Below are 15,802 nucleotides of genomic sequence, written 5' to 3'. Positions count from 1 at the left end.
TCAAAGGCAATGGGACCAATGGGACATCTCCCCATGGATCCTTAGAGAGGGAGCAGATATGTTGTGCATGCCACTTACCACAATCTTCAACACGTCCCTGGAAACTGGGCAACTACCTGAGGTATGGAAGACGGCAAATGTAGTTCCCATTTTTAAAAAAAGGAGACAGAGAAGAGGCACTAAACTATAGACCTGTGTCATTGACGTGTATAGTATGCAAAGTTATGGAGAAGATTATCAGGAGGAGAGTGGTGGAGCACCTGGAACGGAACAAGAGTATAAATGCCAACCAGCACGGATTCATGGAAGGCAAATCCTGTGTCACAAACCTTCTGGAGTTTTATGATAAAATAACAGAAGTAAGACACGAGAGAGGGGTGGGTTGATTGCATCTTCTTGGACTGCAAGAAGGCCTTTGACACAGTTCCTCACAAGAGATTAGTGCAGAAGCTAGAGCATCAAGCGCATATAACAGGAAGGGCACTGCAATGGATCAGAGAATACCTGACAGGGAGGCAACAACGAGTCATGGTACGTAATGATGTATCACAGTGGGCACCTGTGACGAGCGGGGTCCCACAGGGGTCGGTCCTAGGACCAGTGCTATTTTTGGTATATGTGAACGACATGATGGAAGGGTTAGACTCAGAAGTGTCCCTGTTTGCAGATGATGTGAAGTTAATGAGGAGAATTAAATCAGATGAGGACCAGGCAGGACTTCAAAGAGACCTGGACAGACTGGACACCTGGTCCAGCAAATGGCTTCTCGAATTTAATCCTGCCAAATGCAAAGTCATGAAGATAGGGGAAGGGCACAGAAGACCACAGACAGAGTATAGGCTAGGTGGCCAAAGACTGCAAACCTCACTCAAGGAGAAAGATCTTGGGGTGAGTATAACACCGAGCATGTCTCCGGAAGCACACATCAATCAGATAACTGCTGCAGTATATGGGCGCCTGGCAAACCTGAGAACAGCTTTCCGATACCTTAGTAAGGAATCGTTCAAGACACTGTACACCGTGTATGTCAGGCCAATACTGGAGTATGCAGCACCTGTTTGGAACCCGCACTTGATAAAGCACGTCAAGAAACTAGAGAAAGTACAAAGGTTTGCGACAAGGTTAGTTCCAGAGCTAAGGGGAATGTCCTATGAAGAAAGATTAAGGGAAATCGGCCTGACGACACTGGAGGACAGGAGGGTCAGGGGAGACATGATAACAACATATAAAATTCTGCGTGGAATAGACAAGGTGGACAAAGACAGGATGTTCCAGGGAGGGGACACAGAAACAAGAGGCCACAATTGGAAGTTGAAGACACAAATGAGTCAGAGAGATATTAGGAAGTATTTCTTCAGCCATAGAGTTGTCAGGCAGTGGAATAGCCTAGAAAATGACATAGTGGAGGCAGGAACCATACACAGTTTTAAGACGAGGTTTGATAAAGCTCATGGAGCGGGGAGAGAGAGGGCCCAGTAGCAACCGGTGAAGAGGCGGGGCCAGGAGCTAAGACTCGACCCCTGCAACCACAAATAGGTGAGTACAAATAGGTGAGTACAAATAGGTGAGTACACACACACAGACTCACAGACACACACAGACACACACACACACAGACTCACACACAGACTCTCACACACACACACACTCACACACGCACACACACACACACACACACACACACACACACACACACACAGACTCACACACACACACACACACGCACTAACACACACAGACTCTCACACACACACACACACACACACACACACACACACACACACATACACACACACACACACATACAACAGGCCTAGTGTCTAATCGGCATGTGCCTAAGACAAAATGGTAACACACACACCTACACACACACACACCTACACACACACCTACACACACACACACACCTACACACACACACCTACACACACACCTACACACACACCTACACACACACACACACCTACACACACACACCTACACACACACACCTACACACACACCTACACACACAACAGGCCTAGTGTCAAATCGACATGTACCTAGGACAAAATGGTAACTAACTAACTAACACACACACAGAGTGAGAGTGACCCTTGAATATTATTCCCCCGGATAATATTCAAGATAATATTCAAGATAATATTCAAGATAATATTCAAGATAATATTCAAGATAATATTCAAAAGTCTGGTTCTAGATCTGCAATGAAATGAGACCACAAGAACCTTATAGACGAAGTACCTGCTTAGCAGGAGCCAGTAGTCCTACTGCAGTGCTCCTTTATTATGGCCTTTTGACTCAAGAAATTGGGAGCACAGGCGTACAAGATGGGAACGCGGGCGTACACGGAGGGAGCACGGGCGTACAAGGCAGAAACACGGGCTTACACGGCGGGAACACGGCGTACATGGCAGAAATAGATTGCAGAAAATCTTACGCTCTGTCTCGAGATTATCTGCTGCATCACCAAACTGTTTTCACGTGTATCACTACAGATCTTAACATATGAATGACGTCAGTAGAAAACACCTCTCTCTTTCTCTCACTCTCTTTTTCTCTGAAGGTGATCATGGAGAGGTAGCAGTGCTGGAGGTGGTCATGGGGAGGTAGCAGTACTGGTGGTGGTTTTGGAGAGGGAGCAGTGCTGCAGGTGGTCATGGGGAGGCAGCAGTACTGGTGGTGGTTATGGAGAGGGAGCAGTGCTGCAGGTGGTCATGGGGAGGTAGCAGTACTAGTGGTCATGAGGAGGTTACAGTACTGATGGTGGTCATGGAGAGGTAGCAGTACTGGTGGTGGTCATGGAGAGGTAGCAGTACTGGTGGTGGTCATGGAGAGGTAGCAGTACTGGTGGTGGTCATGGAGAGGTACCTGGAGGTTATTCCGGGGATCAACGCCCCCGCGGCCCGGTCCATGACCAGGCCTCCCGGTGGATCAGGGCCTGATCAACCAGTATTTTATTGCTGGCTGCACGCAGTCCAACGTACGAGCCACAGCCCGGCTGATCCGGCACTGACTTAAGGTATCTGTCCAGCTCTCTCTTGAAGGCAGCCAGGGGTTTATTGGTAATTCCCCTAATGCTTGATGGGAGGCTGTTGAGCAGTCTTGGGCCCCGGACACTTATGGTGTTTTCTCTTAGTGTACCAATGGCGCCCCTACTTTTAATTGGGAGTATTTTGCATCGCTTGCCCAGTCTTTTACTTTCGTAGGGAGTGATTTCTGTGTGCAGATTCGGGACCATTCCTTCCAGGTTTTTCCAAGTGTAGATTATGATATATCTCTCTCTCCTGCGTCCCAACGAGTACAAGTCAAGTGCTTCCAAGCGTTCCCAGTAGTTAAGGTGCTTGATAGAACTTATACGTGCAGTAAAGGATCTCTGTACGCTCTCTAGATCTGCAATTTCACCTGCTTTGAATGGAGATGTTAGTGTACAGCATTATCCCAGCCCAGAGAGAACAAGTGATTTGAAAAGGATCATCATTGGCTTGGCATCTCTCGTTTTGAACGTTCTCATTATCCATTCTATCATTTTCTTTGCACTTGTGATCGTGGCACTGTTATGATCCTTGAAAGTGAGATCCTCAGACATTACTACTCCCAGGTCCCTTACATTATTTTTCCGCTCTATTGTATGGCCAGAGTTTGTAGTATACTCTGTTCTAGTTATTATCTCCTCCAGTTTTCCATAACGGAGTAGTTGGAATTTGTCCTCATTGAACATCATATTATTTTCCGTTGCCCACTGGAAAACTTTGTTTATATCTTCTTGGAGGTTAACCGCGCCCTCGGCAGATGACAGCATCATGCAGATCCTAGTATCATCCGCAAAGGATGATACGGTGCTGTTGTGTATATCTCTGTCTATGTCTGTTATGAGGATGAGGAATAAGATGGGAGCGAGTACTGTGCCTTGTGGAACAGAGCTCTTCACTATAGCAGCCTCCGATTTAACTCTGTTGACCACTACTATTTGTGTTCGATTTGTTAGGAAGTTGAAGATCCATCTCCCCACTTTCCCAGTTATTCCTTTAGCACGTATTTTGTGCGCTATTACGCCATTATCGCATTTGTCAAACGCTTTTGCCAAGTCTGTGTATATTACATCTGCATTCTGATTTTCTTCCAGTGCATCCAAGGCCATATCATTGTGATCCAGTAGTTAAGAGTCAGGAGCGACCTGCCCTGAACCCATGTTGCCCTGGATTGTGCAGATTTTGGGAATAAAGGTGATTTGCAATCCTGCTTCTTAGCACTCTTTCAAAGATTTTTATGATGTGGGACGTCAGAGCTATTGGTCTATAGTTCTTAGCTAATGCTTTGCTGCCACCTTTATGGAGTGGGGCTATATCCGTTGTTTTAAGTGACTGGAATTTCACCTATGTCCAAGCTCCTCCTCCGCAGTGTACTTAGGGCACGCAAGAGGAGTTTCTTGCAGTTCTTAATGAACACAGAGTTCCACGAGTCTGGGCCCGGGGCTGAGTGCATGGGCATGTTGTCAATGGCTTTTTCGAAGTCTATCGGAGTTAGAGTAATGTCGGAAATCTGGTATACATTTATGGAGTTATGAGGCTCATTCATGAAGAAATTATTTGGGTCGTCGATCCTCAGACTGATTAGTGGTTCACTAAACACAGAGTCGTACTGGGATTTCAATATTTCACTCATTTCCTTGTTGTCATCTGTGTAAGTCCTATCCTGAGTAAGGGCCCGATACTAGATGTGGTATTTGCCTTGTTTTTGGCATATGAAAAGAAATATTTCGAATTTCTTTCAATTTCACTAATAGCTTTAAGCTCCTACTGTCTCTCCTGGTTCCTGTAAGAGTCATTTAACTTATGTTCAATAGTTTCCACTTCCATGGTCAGCTCCTCCTTTCGTGTATCAGATATTCTAGCACTCCTGAGGAGCTCAGTGACTCTTCGTCGTCTTCTGTAGAGGGAGCGTCTTTCTCCAATTTACTCCTGCTCCTCTTCTTTCTTAGGGGAATATGCCTAGAACATGCATAAGCTGCTAGGAAGTTGATCTTTTCAAGGCACTGGTTTGGATCCATGTCATTAAGATATCTTCCCAACATGTTTCATTTAGAACATGGTTCACCTGGTCCCAGTTGATGTTCTTGTTGTTGAAGTTGTATTTTGTGAAGACACCTTCACCGGTACATGCATTCTGCTGATCAGGACCCCTATGTATATACGTCTGGACTTCGATTAGGTTGTGATCGTAGTTGTTTTTGATATTCTTATGTCTCTTATCAGGTCCTCATTATTTGTGAAGATAAGGTCAAGTGTGTTTTCTAGTCTTGTTGGCTCCACTATCTGCTGGCTTAAGGTGTGTTTTTCGCAGAGACTTAGTAGCTCATTTTGTATGCCTTAGGTTGAAATCACCAAGCAGTAAGATGTTTGGGGATGGAGCTGGAAGGTTTTCCAAACAGTAATCAATTTTCAGTAGCTGTTCCTTGAACTGTTGGGAGGCTGCGTCTGGTGGCTTGTATGCAACCACAATGACTAGGTTTTGGTTCTCGATCTTTACTGACAGAACTTCAACTACCTCATTTGTGGTGTTCAGCAACTCCGTGCAGATGAGGGACTCTTTGACATACAGGCCAACCCCCCCCCCTCTCTTGTTGCCTGTTCTTTCTGTCGCATCTAAAACGGTTGTAACCACTTATCCATATTTCACTGTCAAAGTGATCTTTTGTGTGAGTCTCTGTGAAGGCTGCAAACATTGCATTAGACTCCTCTAGAAGTCCACTGATAAAAGGTATTTTGTTGTTGGTGGATGGCTTAAGGCCCTGTGTATTAGCAAATATGAACGAGGTTGTATTCTGTGTTTGTTGGTGGGATTTTGTTATTGGCATCAGTAGTTGTAGTTCTGGAGGGCCATGGGGGGCCACTGGCTGCGCCTCCAGTCCAACAAGGCTCCAAGGTGGTGGACTATTTTTGGTATTTCCTTCCATTTTCTTTTTAAGTTTCCTGCCACTAAAAAATCACCTGGAGTTGGGCTGTCGTAGCTACTATTGTTTGTCTTGTGGGGTCTGTGCCTCCTGGTCCCTTTTAGATGGTATGCAGGGCAGTTGATGCTGTAGCACTGCTTCTAGAGGACCGAGGAGTGACACATTTTTGGGTGAAAGAAAGTACAGTAAGAAGAACGACACACTCCTTTAGACAGGAGGTCACTATATTTTTTGGGATGCTCAAAGTTGCATGTCTCATTTTTTTTCCTGATATTCCATGCTTACAAATGCCCCAGGCATAATATTTGCACAAATTCACCTTTGGTTGAGAATTGTTGGGAGGTGTGTTGTCAATTTCTGCAGGTTCTGGGACTGCACTATAATCCTCAGTATCCAAGCCAAGGTCACCCCGTCCTGGATCCCATCTACTTTCCTCAGTAGAGGAAGGAGGAGACTCCTCTCCTACATCTGTACTGTGGGCCACGGTCTTGTGCAATGATGGTTGTATATTTACGGTTTTAGTTGTGGTTGTGGTAGGGTCCCTAGTAGAGTCTGGGCTGGTAGCAGTACTGGTGGTGGTCATGGAGAGGTATCAGTGCTGTAGATGGTCATGGGGAGGTAGCAATACTGGTGGTAGTCATGGAGAGGTAGCAGTGCTGCTGGTGGTCATGGAGAGGTAGCAGTGATGGAGGTGGTCATGGAGAGGTAACAGTACTGGTGGTGGTCATGGAGAGGTAGCAGTACTGGAGGTAGCCATGGAGAGGTAGCAGTACTGGTGGTGGTCATGGAGAGGTAGCATTACTGGTGGTGGTCATGGGAAGGTAGTAATACTGGTGGTGGTCATGGGGAGGTAGCAGTACTGGTGGTGGTCATGGTGTCACCTCCAGGACGCCAGAGGTCACGATGATCGTAGTTTCCATATAAGTTACTCCCTCTGGTGGTACACTCTCTGAATAACTATTACTCGTACAGCTGTTTGTGTACTCAGCGTTGCAGGGGCCACACTGACAATATAGCAGGTGGACATATTGGGCGCTAGGAATGCTGAGCCATCACTTTCTGAAGGTCATTTTCTTGGTTAGTCTGTTGTCTTTATAATCTTTTAATTACACGAGGTCATTAGAAGGCTGAATGTTACTTGTATACCACCATTCAGGTATATTTTAATCACAAAAATAGGGATTCAAGTAAGCTCGTAAAGAATATACAATGAAAGGTTTACACCCATTTGTGTATATTCTCTTAAGATGTATGTATACCTCTCATTATACATAACTTGTTTATTGGCGAGACTTATAAAAGTATACGATGTATACATACAGGATGTAGTTGGCGAGGTTTGTGTGCTTGGAAGGCCTTGTGTCTTGCCTAGCTGCCACAAATGTACCTTAAGCAATGCTTCAAGTTCAATGTACACTTAGCAAATATACTTCAGACTGGACGTTTCGGTCCATCCTGCACCGATATAAAGTAACGACTTGATAACGGTCTCAGACGGACCCAATCGAAATCGAGTTTTCCCTTCCAGAACCTTGATTATTTGTTAGTTGTTCCAGCCACGGTATTGTGACTTTAATTTTTCTTTGAATGTATAATTGTGATGGTTTTAATGTGAAGAGAGAATATAAACAGTACTTCCTGCTTTGTTGTTAGGTAGGGATTACTAATCGGGCTGGGGATTTATCGGTTTTTGGGTAGTTGTAGATCTATCTAAAAAGCAAAGTAGCAAGTAATATTCCCTACATATGTACTAAGGGCGAGGTAATAGTGGTTACTTCTGTGTGTGTGTGTGTGTGTGTGTGTGTGTGTGTGTGTGTGGTGCGGAGGGGTGCTTCCGTGCACGCAGATACCTTCCACTTACAGACTAAGTCGACAAAATACAGAGTGTAAACACCGACAAATCAGTCAAGAAGCAAAATCCGTTCAGTGGAGATGGTAGTGTACATTGAGTCAACCTAGAGTAGAGTTCAGGGGTAACACCCCTCTCCCAGGCCCAGTCCTAGACCTAGGTGCTTAGGTGTTGATATCTTAGGTAGGTGCTTAGTGTAGATGGTAGCTGGGTGCCTGGGTGGAGATGGTAACCATGTGCCTGGGTGGGGATTTTAGCTAGGTGCCTGGGTGAAGATAGCTTCGTGTGAGGTTAACGACCATGAATGATAAGAATGCTCTCAGATGATAAGGATGAATTCACACATCGGACTGTGAATGTTCTCATGTGATTGGGGAGGGTGCCTGTCTGTGTCTGTTTGTCATGGGGACTCCTGTCTAGACATGTGGGCCTCTGCACTGACTGGATGCTGCACCGGACCAAAAACCTTTTAATCTCTGTATGAAATTACTGACACTCCATCATGCATTATTGTGACTACGTTTCGCTTAGCAGCTGTCAGTGTTGATTAGGTGCTTACTGAAGCCTTCCCAGTGAGTGGGTATTTGTGTAAATAGTGTTCATACCGCCCCTGTTGCTTCCTTTGTCAGAAGAGATACATAATAATGTTAGTCACCATAACTTGACCCACTCTCCATATGCGTCATCTGCTCTTTGTGCTTCATGTTCCTTATTTGTGATCCATGCTGTTTGTGATACTAGCCCCGTGGCCTGATGGCTGAAGCTCTCGCTTCACACGGCGAGGGTCTGCGTTCGATTTCCAGCGAGGGTAGAAACATTGAGCGTGTTTGTTTACACCGGTTGTCTATGTTCACCCATCAGTAAAATGGGTACCTGGCTGTTAGTCGACTGGTGTGGGTCGCATCCTGGGACAATGACCTAATTTGCCCGAAATTCTCTGTATAACAAGTGGCTTTCTAAACAGTAGAATGTCCTTGATGTCAGCTATGGTCTGTATACCTTGTACATGGCCTTGTTTTAAATTAAGATATTATAGCTCATTATTTGTGATACTACCTGGAGTCTACCTGCCTGGAGGGTATTCCGGGGATCAACGCCCCCGCGGCCCGGTCCACTACCAGGCCTCCCGGTGGTTCAGGGCCTGATCAACGAGGCTGTTACTGCTGGCCGCACGCAATCCAACGTACGAACTATAGCCCGGCCGATCCGGCACCGACTTTAGGTATCTGTCCAGCTCCCCCTTGAAGACAACCAGGGGTCTATTGGTAATGCCCCGTATGGCTGGTGGGAGGCTGTTGAACAGTCTTGGGCCCCGAACACTTATTGCGTTTTCTCTTAGTGTGCCAGTGGCGCCCTTACTTCTGTGTGCAGATTAGGGACCAGACACTCCAGAATCTTCCAGGTGTAGATTATGATATATCTCTCTCGCCTGCGCTCCAGTGAGTACAAGTCAAGTGCTTCCAGGCGCTCCCAATAGTTAAGGTGTTTGATGGAACTTATACGTGCAGTAAAGGCTCTCTGTACATTATCTAGTTCTGCAATTTCACCTGCCTCGAGTGATGTTAATGTACAGCAGTATTCCAGCCTAGAGAGAACAAGCGATTTAAAAAGGATCATCATTGGCTTAGCATCTCGTGTCTTGAAAGTTCTCATTATCCATCCTATCAGTTTCCTCGCAGATGTGATAGTGGCATTGTTGTGGTCCTTGAAGGTGAGGTCTTCAGACATTACCACACCCTGGTCCTTCACATTACTTTTCCGCTCTTTATTTGTGATACTAGCTATTCATTTGTGATACTAGCTCTTTATTTATGATCCATGCTCTTTATTTGGGATATTGCTCTTTGTGATACACGCTTTTTATTTGTAGTATGTTGATACATCTATGATGGGTGAGTGAACCATATACTGTGAGTGTTCAGGTAGGTTCGCCAGAACGGCTCCTGGCCCGGGTCTTCTCCATTCTGTGACCCGGCTATGTGTTGTCTATACCACTGACCTGTCTTGTCTACCTTGATAGTGGTTAGAGGTGACCTGAGGTGATCTTAAAAGTTTGTAGTACAGTGCCATGTGTTGAGCTAAGTTTGGTTGTTTGGTTGCCCGCAGGTCAGACGCAGTACTTCACTTTTGACAACACAGAGCATGACATCACCAAGATAGCTCTCTCCTTCTACTCTGGACTCTTCGCTTACAACGGATGGTAAGTGTTGACCGTGTGTCTGCTCACTCATGTTTTCACGGGTTCGAGCCCTGGCTGGCTCTTGGCTTTCTCCTTTTAAACTACAGTCAACTAGGATTTTTTGTGTGTAATTTGTAATAATAGTTAAAGGAGCTGAGCAAATTCTAGTTTTAAGTGTTCTAGTTCATAGAGATTTTGTTTGTCAGAAGAGATGTAGGCTTTAAGGTGGCGCCGCGTACTTGAAAATTACTCCCATGTAACGTTGATAATGTTCTTAATGTTCCTTATTTACATTGCTCGAAGTCATTCTTATATTTGCATGCTTGAATTATGCTGCTGACATTATTTAGTTTATATGGTTCCGGAGATAGGCTGTGCGTTATGTCAACACCTTAGCCTGGCTATGTGACATGTTTACCCAGATAAGTTTTGAGCAATCTCCTTACATCCTTGGGATTGAATTCAGACAGCCACTTTTCCAACCTAAGTAATCAGAGTCTAGTCAACGTCACTTCCATTTCCGTTATCCTCCTGGGTCCCTGCCATCCCCTCCGCTCCCACCCCCAGGAATATATGCGTCAATATCCATATTTTTCATCCAGTGCCCCATCCTCGATGTCCAGGAAGGGATGATCTTCCCACCAGCCATCAGTGGATGACTGGTCACCAACCACCAATGGATGACTGCCCACGAACCACCAGTAGTTGGTGACTAATCATCCACTCGCACCCCTGTTATCACCACACACTGGTGGCCATAGCCACAAAGTTTGTATTGAGATATGCATAATTTATATTACACAGTGTATATGACTTCATTTAATCACAGTCAGTGGTAAAGAAGTTACTGCCCCCAGGTGAAAATTATTGGAACTTGTGTGTTTGTGGAGGAGTTGCAACGCAATTCTTTCAAGGCTCAAAACTCTTATGTCCTGAGAGTAATTTCTGGGCCTTGAGATATTGGTGGCTTCTCCGAACAGAGCAGCGTATTAGGAAAAGCTAAATTGCCCATTGTAGTGGATTTTGGTGAAGATTTGAGTGGATGAGAAAGATAATAGTTTAGCAGGCGCGTCTCAGAAATACACTTAAAATTGTTCATAGGGGGGATAAAAAAAATAATAAAATATTGGGGGAGGTGGGAGAGATCAAGGTATGTATTTGTGTGGAACTTTTTAGAAAGACCTTGATGGTAATACTCTTATTTACTTCTTTTTTAGAACCTTGATGGTAATACTCTTCATTTCTCTTTAGACTGGAATATTGGTGTATACTAGCAACCCCACACCCCTCAAGGAAGGTTCCTTGACGTTGGTGAGGGGCTCTTGATCTAGGGAAGTGGATCTGTGCTCCAGTTCCCTGAATTAAGCCTGAATACTTTCCACATCTCCCCCACTGGCGCTGCATAATCCTACAGGTTTAGCGCTCCCCCTTAATAATAATAATAATAATAATAATAATAATAATAATAATAATAGCAACCCCACTTTGAAGGAAGGCCACATTGCAGAAATGGAGAATGTATATAGAGCCTTCATTCCTCATATAAATTTAGCTCCTGATGTGTTGATTGTAACACGAAAGTCCTGGAGCTATCTTTCAACTCCCCCAGTGCTTTAAATGAGTTCTTGCTAATTGACCAATTTTACCTATTCGTCACGACATGAGAACTTCATTGACACTCGTGCAGTCGATAGACTTTAAACTTCACACCACAGTATCTGGGAAGAATGAGTGCAGTGGCATCAGAAGCAGGTCAGGGTATTGGTCATGGGTACTCTCTTGGCAAGGAGGAACCAGGGCACGTTGACCCTCGTGCCAAGTGGGGCAGCATTATCATCCCAAGAATATTATTATTCTTGACGTAGTGGGTACCACCTCCCTTGTAGTGGGTACCACCTCCACTTGTAGTGGGTACCACCTCCACTTGTAGTGGGTACCACCTCCACTTGTAGTGGGTACCACCTCCACTTGTAGTGGGTACCACCTCCACTTGTAGTGGGTACCACCTCTACTTGTTGTAATGGTAACACCTCTGCTTGTTGTAGTGGTAACACCTCTGCTTGTTGTAATGGTAACACCTCTGCTTGTTGTAGTGGTAACACCTCTGCTTGTTGTAGTGGTAACACCTCTGCTTGTTGTAGTGGTAACACCTCTGCTTGTTGTAGTGGTAACACCTCTGCTTGTTGTAGTGGTAACACCTCTGCTTGTTGTAGTGGTAACACCTCTGCTTGTTGTAGTGGTAACACCTCTGCTTGTTGTAGTGGTAACACCTCTGCTTGTTGTAGTGGTAACACCTCTGCTTGTTGTAGTGGTAACACCTCTGCTTGTTGTAGTGGTAATGGTAACACCTCTGCTTGTTGTAGTGGTAACACCTCTGCTTGTTGTAGTGGTAACACCTCTACTTGTTGTAGTGGTAACACCTCTGCTTGTTGTAATGGTAACACCTCTGCTTGTTGTAGTGGTAACACCTCTGCTTGTTGTAATGGTAACACCTCTGCTTGTTGTAGTGGTAACACCTCTGCTTGTTGTAGTGGTAACACCTCTGCTTGTTGTAGTGGTAACACCTCTGCTTGTTGTAGTGGTAACACCTCTGCTTGTTGTAGTGGTAACACCTCTGCTTGTTGTAGTGGTAACACCTCTGCTTGTTGTAGTGGTAACACCTCTGCTTGTTGTAGTGGTAACACCTCTGCTTGTTGTAGTGGTAACACCTCTGCTTGTTGTAGTGGTAACACCTCTGCTTGTTGTAGTGGTAACACCTCTGCTTGTTGTAGTGGTAACTACAACAAGAAAAGCGTTGCTGTTTATGCCAAAATAGCAAGTTTTACTTGTTCGGCACAAGACACACACACACACACACACACACACACACACACAGACCAGTGTCACTGACATGTATAGCATGCAAAATCATAGAAAAGATTGTCAGGAGAAGAATGGTGGAACATCTAGTAAGGAATGATCTCATCACCAGCAGACAACATGGTTTCAGAGACGGGAAATCCTGTGTCACAAACCTACTGGAGTTCTATGACATGGTGACAGCAGTAAGACAAGAGAGAGAGGGGTGGGTGGAATGCATTTTCTTAGACTGCAAGAAGGCGTTTGACACAGTACCACACAAGAGATTAGTGCAAAAACTGGAGGACCAAGCAGGGATAACAGGGAAGGCACTGCAATGGATCAGGGAATACTTGTCAGGAAGACAGCAGCGAGTAATGGTACGAGGCGAGGTGTCAGAGTGGGCACCTGTGACCAGGGGAGTCCCACAGGGGTCAGTCCTAGGACCAGTGCTGTTTCTGGTATTTGTGAACGACATGACGGAAGGAATAAACTCCGAGGTGTCACTGTTTGCAGATGACGTGAAGTTGATGAGAAGAGTTCATTCGATCGAAGACCAGGCAGAAATACAAAGGAATCTGGAGAGGCTGCAGACCTGGTCCAGCAACTGGCTCCTGGAGTTCAATCCCACCAAGTGCAAAGTCATGAGGATTGGGGAAGGGCAAAGAAGACTGCAGATGGAGTACAGTCTAGGGGGTCAGAGACTACAAACATCACTCAAGGAAAAAGATCTTGGGGTGAGTATAACACCAGGCACATCTCCTGAAGCGCACATCAACCAAATAACTGCTGCAGCATATGGGCGCCTGGCAAACCTTAGAACAGCATTCCGACATCTTAATAAGGAATCGTTCAGGACCCTGTACACCGTGTACGTTAGGTCCATATTGGAGTATGCGGCACCAGTTTGGAACCCACACCTAGCCAAGCATGTAAAGAAACTAGAGAAAGTGCAAAGGTTTGCAACAAGACTAGTCCCAGAGCTAAGAGGTATGTCCTATGAGGAGAGGTTAAGGGAAATCAACCTGACGACACTGGAGGACAGGAGAGATAGTGAGGACATGATAACGATATACAAAATACTGAGAGGAATTGACAAGGTGGACAAAGACAGGATGGGACACAGTAACACGGGGACACAGTTGGAAGTTGAAGGCACAGATGAATCACATGGATGTTAGGAAATATTTCTTCAGCAACAGAGTAGTCAGGAAGTGGAATAGTTTGGGAAGCGATGTAGTGGAGGCAGGATCCATACATAGCTTTAAGCAGAGGTATGATAAAGCTCACGGTTCAGGGAGAGTGACCTAGTAGCGACCAGTGAAGAGGCGGGGCCAGGAGCTAGGACTCTACCCCTGCAACCTCAACTAGGTGAATACACACACACACATCATATATATATACACGGACATATAATCGTAGTACATATGTACATTGTACACAGGGTTATACACTGTGTATACATACTATGATGTACTCTGCTTAGACAAGTGACGTGTTCAATATATTATTATTATTATTATTATTATTATTATTATTATTATTATTATTATTATTATTACTGTTATTATTCTTATTATAAAAATGTTTGAAAGCTTAAGATTAGATATCAGAAGAAAACTTCATTTATAAAGAAAACGAACCTTGAGGCAGTGACTGATATATTTGTAAATTCTAGTCCGCTGGATAGTTTGTGAATGATAAGATAAAGTAAGACTTTTCTGGTTCTTAATCCTAAGTATTAGCCTCCCAGGATAACCTAACCAACAAGAGGAAATAACCTGCTTGACTTGGTTCTTGCCAGCAGGGAAATGCTAATTAATAATGAGCTTGGGGAAAGTGATCACGAGTCACTCAGTTTTAATATATCATGAAATTCTCCTAATAATGGCAATCACGTCTCTGTCCCTGACTTCCGCTTGGCTGATTTCATAGGACTAAAAAATTACTTGGGTGGGCTGAATTGGAATGACCTGACTATGGGTCAGGTAGGTGGTGATGATTGCCGATATGACGTTTTCCAGGGCATAGTTCTAGCTGCTCAGACAACTTGTGTTCCAAATAGGGAAATCAGATCAAATAAAAATGATCCTAAATGGATGAACAATAGATTAAAACATCTCATTGGTCAAAAGAGAGACATATATAGGCAAATCAAAAGAGGAGAGGGGCAATTAAGAAAACAATATATTCAGTTAGAAATAAAAAAAGGAATAAGAAAAGCAAAAAGAGATTATGAGGTTAAATTTGTAAGAGAATCGAAGACTAACCCAAAAGGATTCTTTCAGGTATACAGAAGTAAGATCAGGGACAAGATAGGCCCACTCAAAAGTTCCTCGGGTCAGCTCACTGACAGTGATAAGGAAATGTGTAGAATTTTTAACACATACTTCCTCTCAGTTTTTACACAGGAAGATACTAGCGATATTCCAGAAATAATAAATTATGTAGAACAGGATGATAAACTATGCACGATTTGGGTCATAAGTGACATGCTCCCTAGGCAAATAGATAATTAAAACCTAACAAATCCCCAGGCCCTGATGAACTGTATGCAAGGGTTCTAAAGGAATTTAAAGAGGGGCTTAGCAAACCTTTGGCTAATCTTTTCAACATATCACTACAAACTGGCATGGTGCCAGATAAGTGGAAAATGGCAAATGTGATACCTATTTTCAAAGCAGGTGACAGGTCCTTAGCTTCGAACTATAGACCAATAAGCCTGACCTCCATAGTGGGAAAATTTATGGAATCAATAATTGCCGAGGCAGTTCGTAGCCACCTTGAAAAGCATAAATTAATCAACGAATCTCAGCATGGTTTTACAAAGGGGCGTTCCTGCCTTACGAATTTATTATCTTTTTTCACTAAGGTATTTGAGGAGGTAGATCATGGTAATGAATATGATATTGTGTATATGGACTTCAGTAAGGCTTTTGACAGGGTCCCACATCAGAGACTATTGAGGAAAATAAGGCACATG

At 44.4% G+C, this 15,802-nt stretch overlaps 1 protein-coding gene across 1 annotated transcript in view; it reads left to right on the top strand.

Annotated features, from left to right (window-relative positions):
* LOC128685759 (large neutral amino acids transporter small subunit 1) overlaps positions 1-15,802 on the top strand; it is a 142,986-nt gene that overhangs the window by 32,881 nt on the left and 94,303 nt on the right. The window contains exon 3 of the mRNA XM_070087815.1: positions 9,909-10,002. Coding sequence (XP_069943916.1) covers positions 9,909-10,002 — 94 coding nt within the window. The remainder of the gene's footprint in view (positions 1-9,908; positions 10,003-15,802) is intronic.

This window comes from Cherax quadricarinatus, chromosome 23 (assembly GCF_038502225.1).
Source record: "Cherax quadricarinatus isolate ZL_2023a chromosome 23, ASM3850222v1, whole genome shotgun sequence".
Taxonomy (NCBI): domain Eukaryota; kingdom Metazoa; phylum Arthropoda; class Malacostraca; order Decapoda; family Parastacidae; genus Cherax; species Cherax quadricarinatus.
This window is presented reverse-complemented; position numbering and strand designations above follow the sequence as displayed.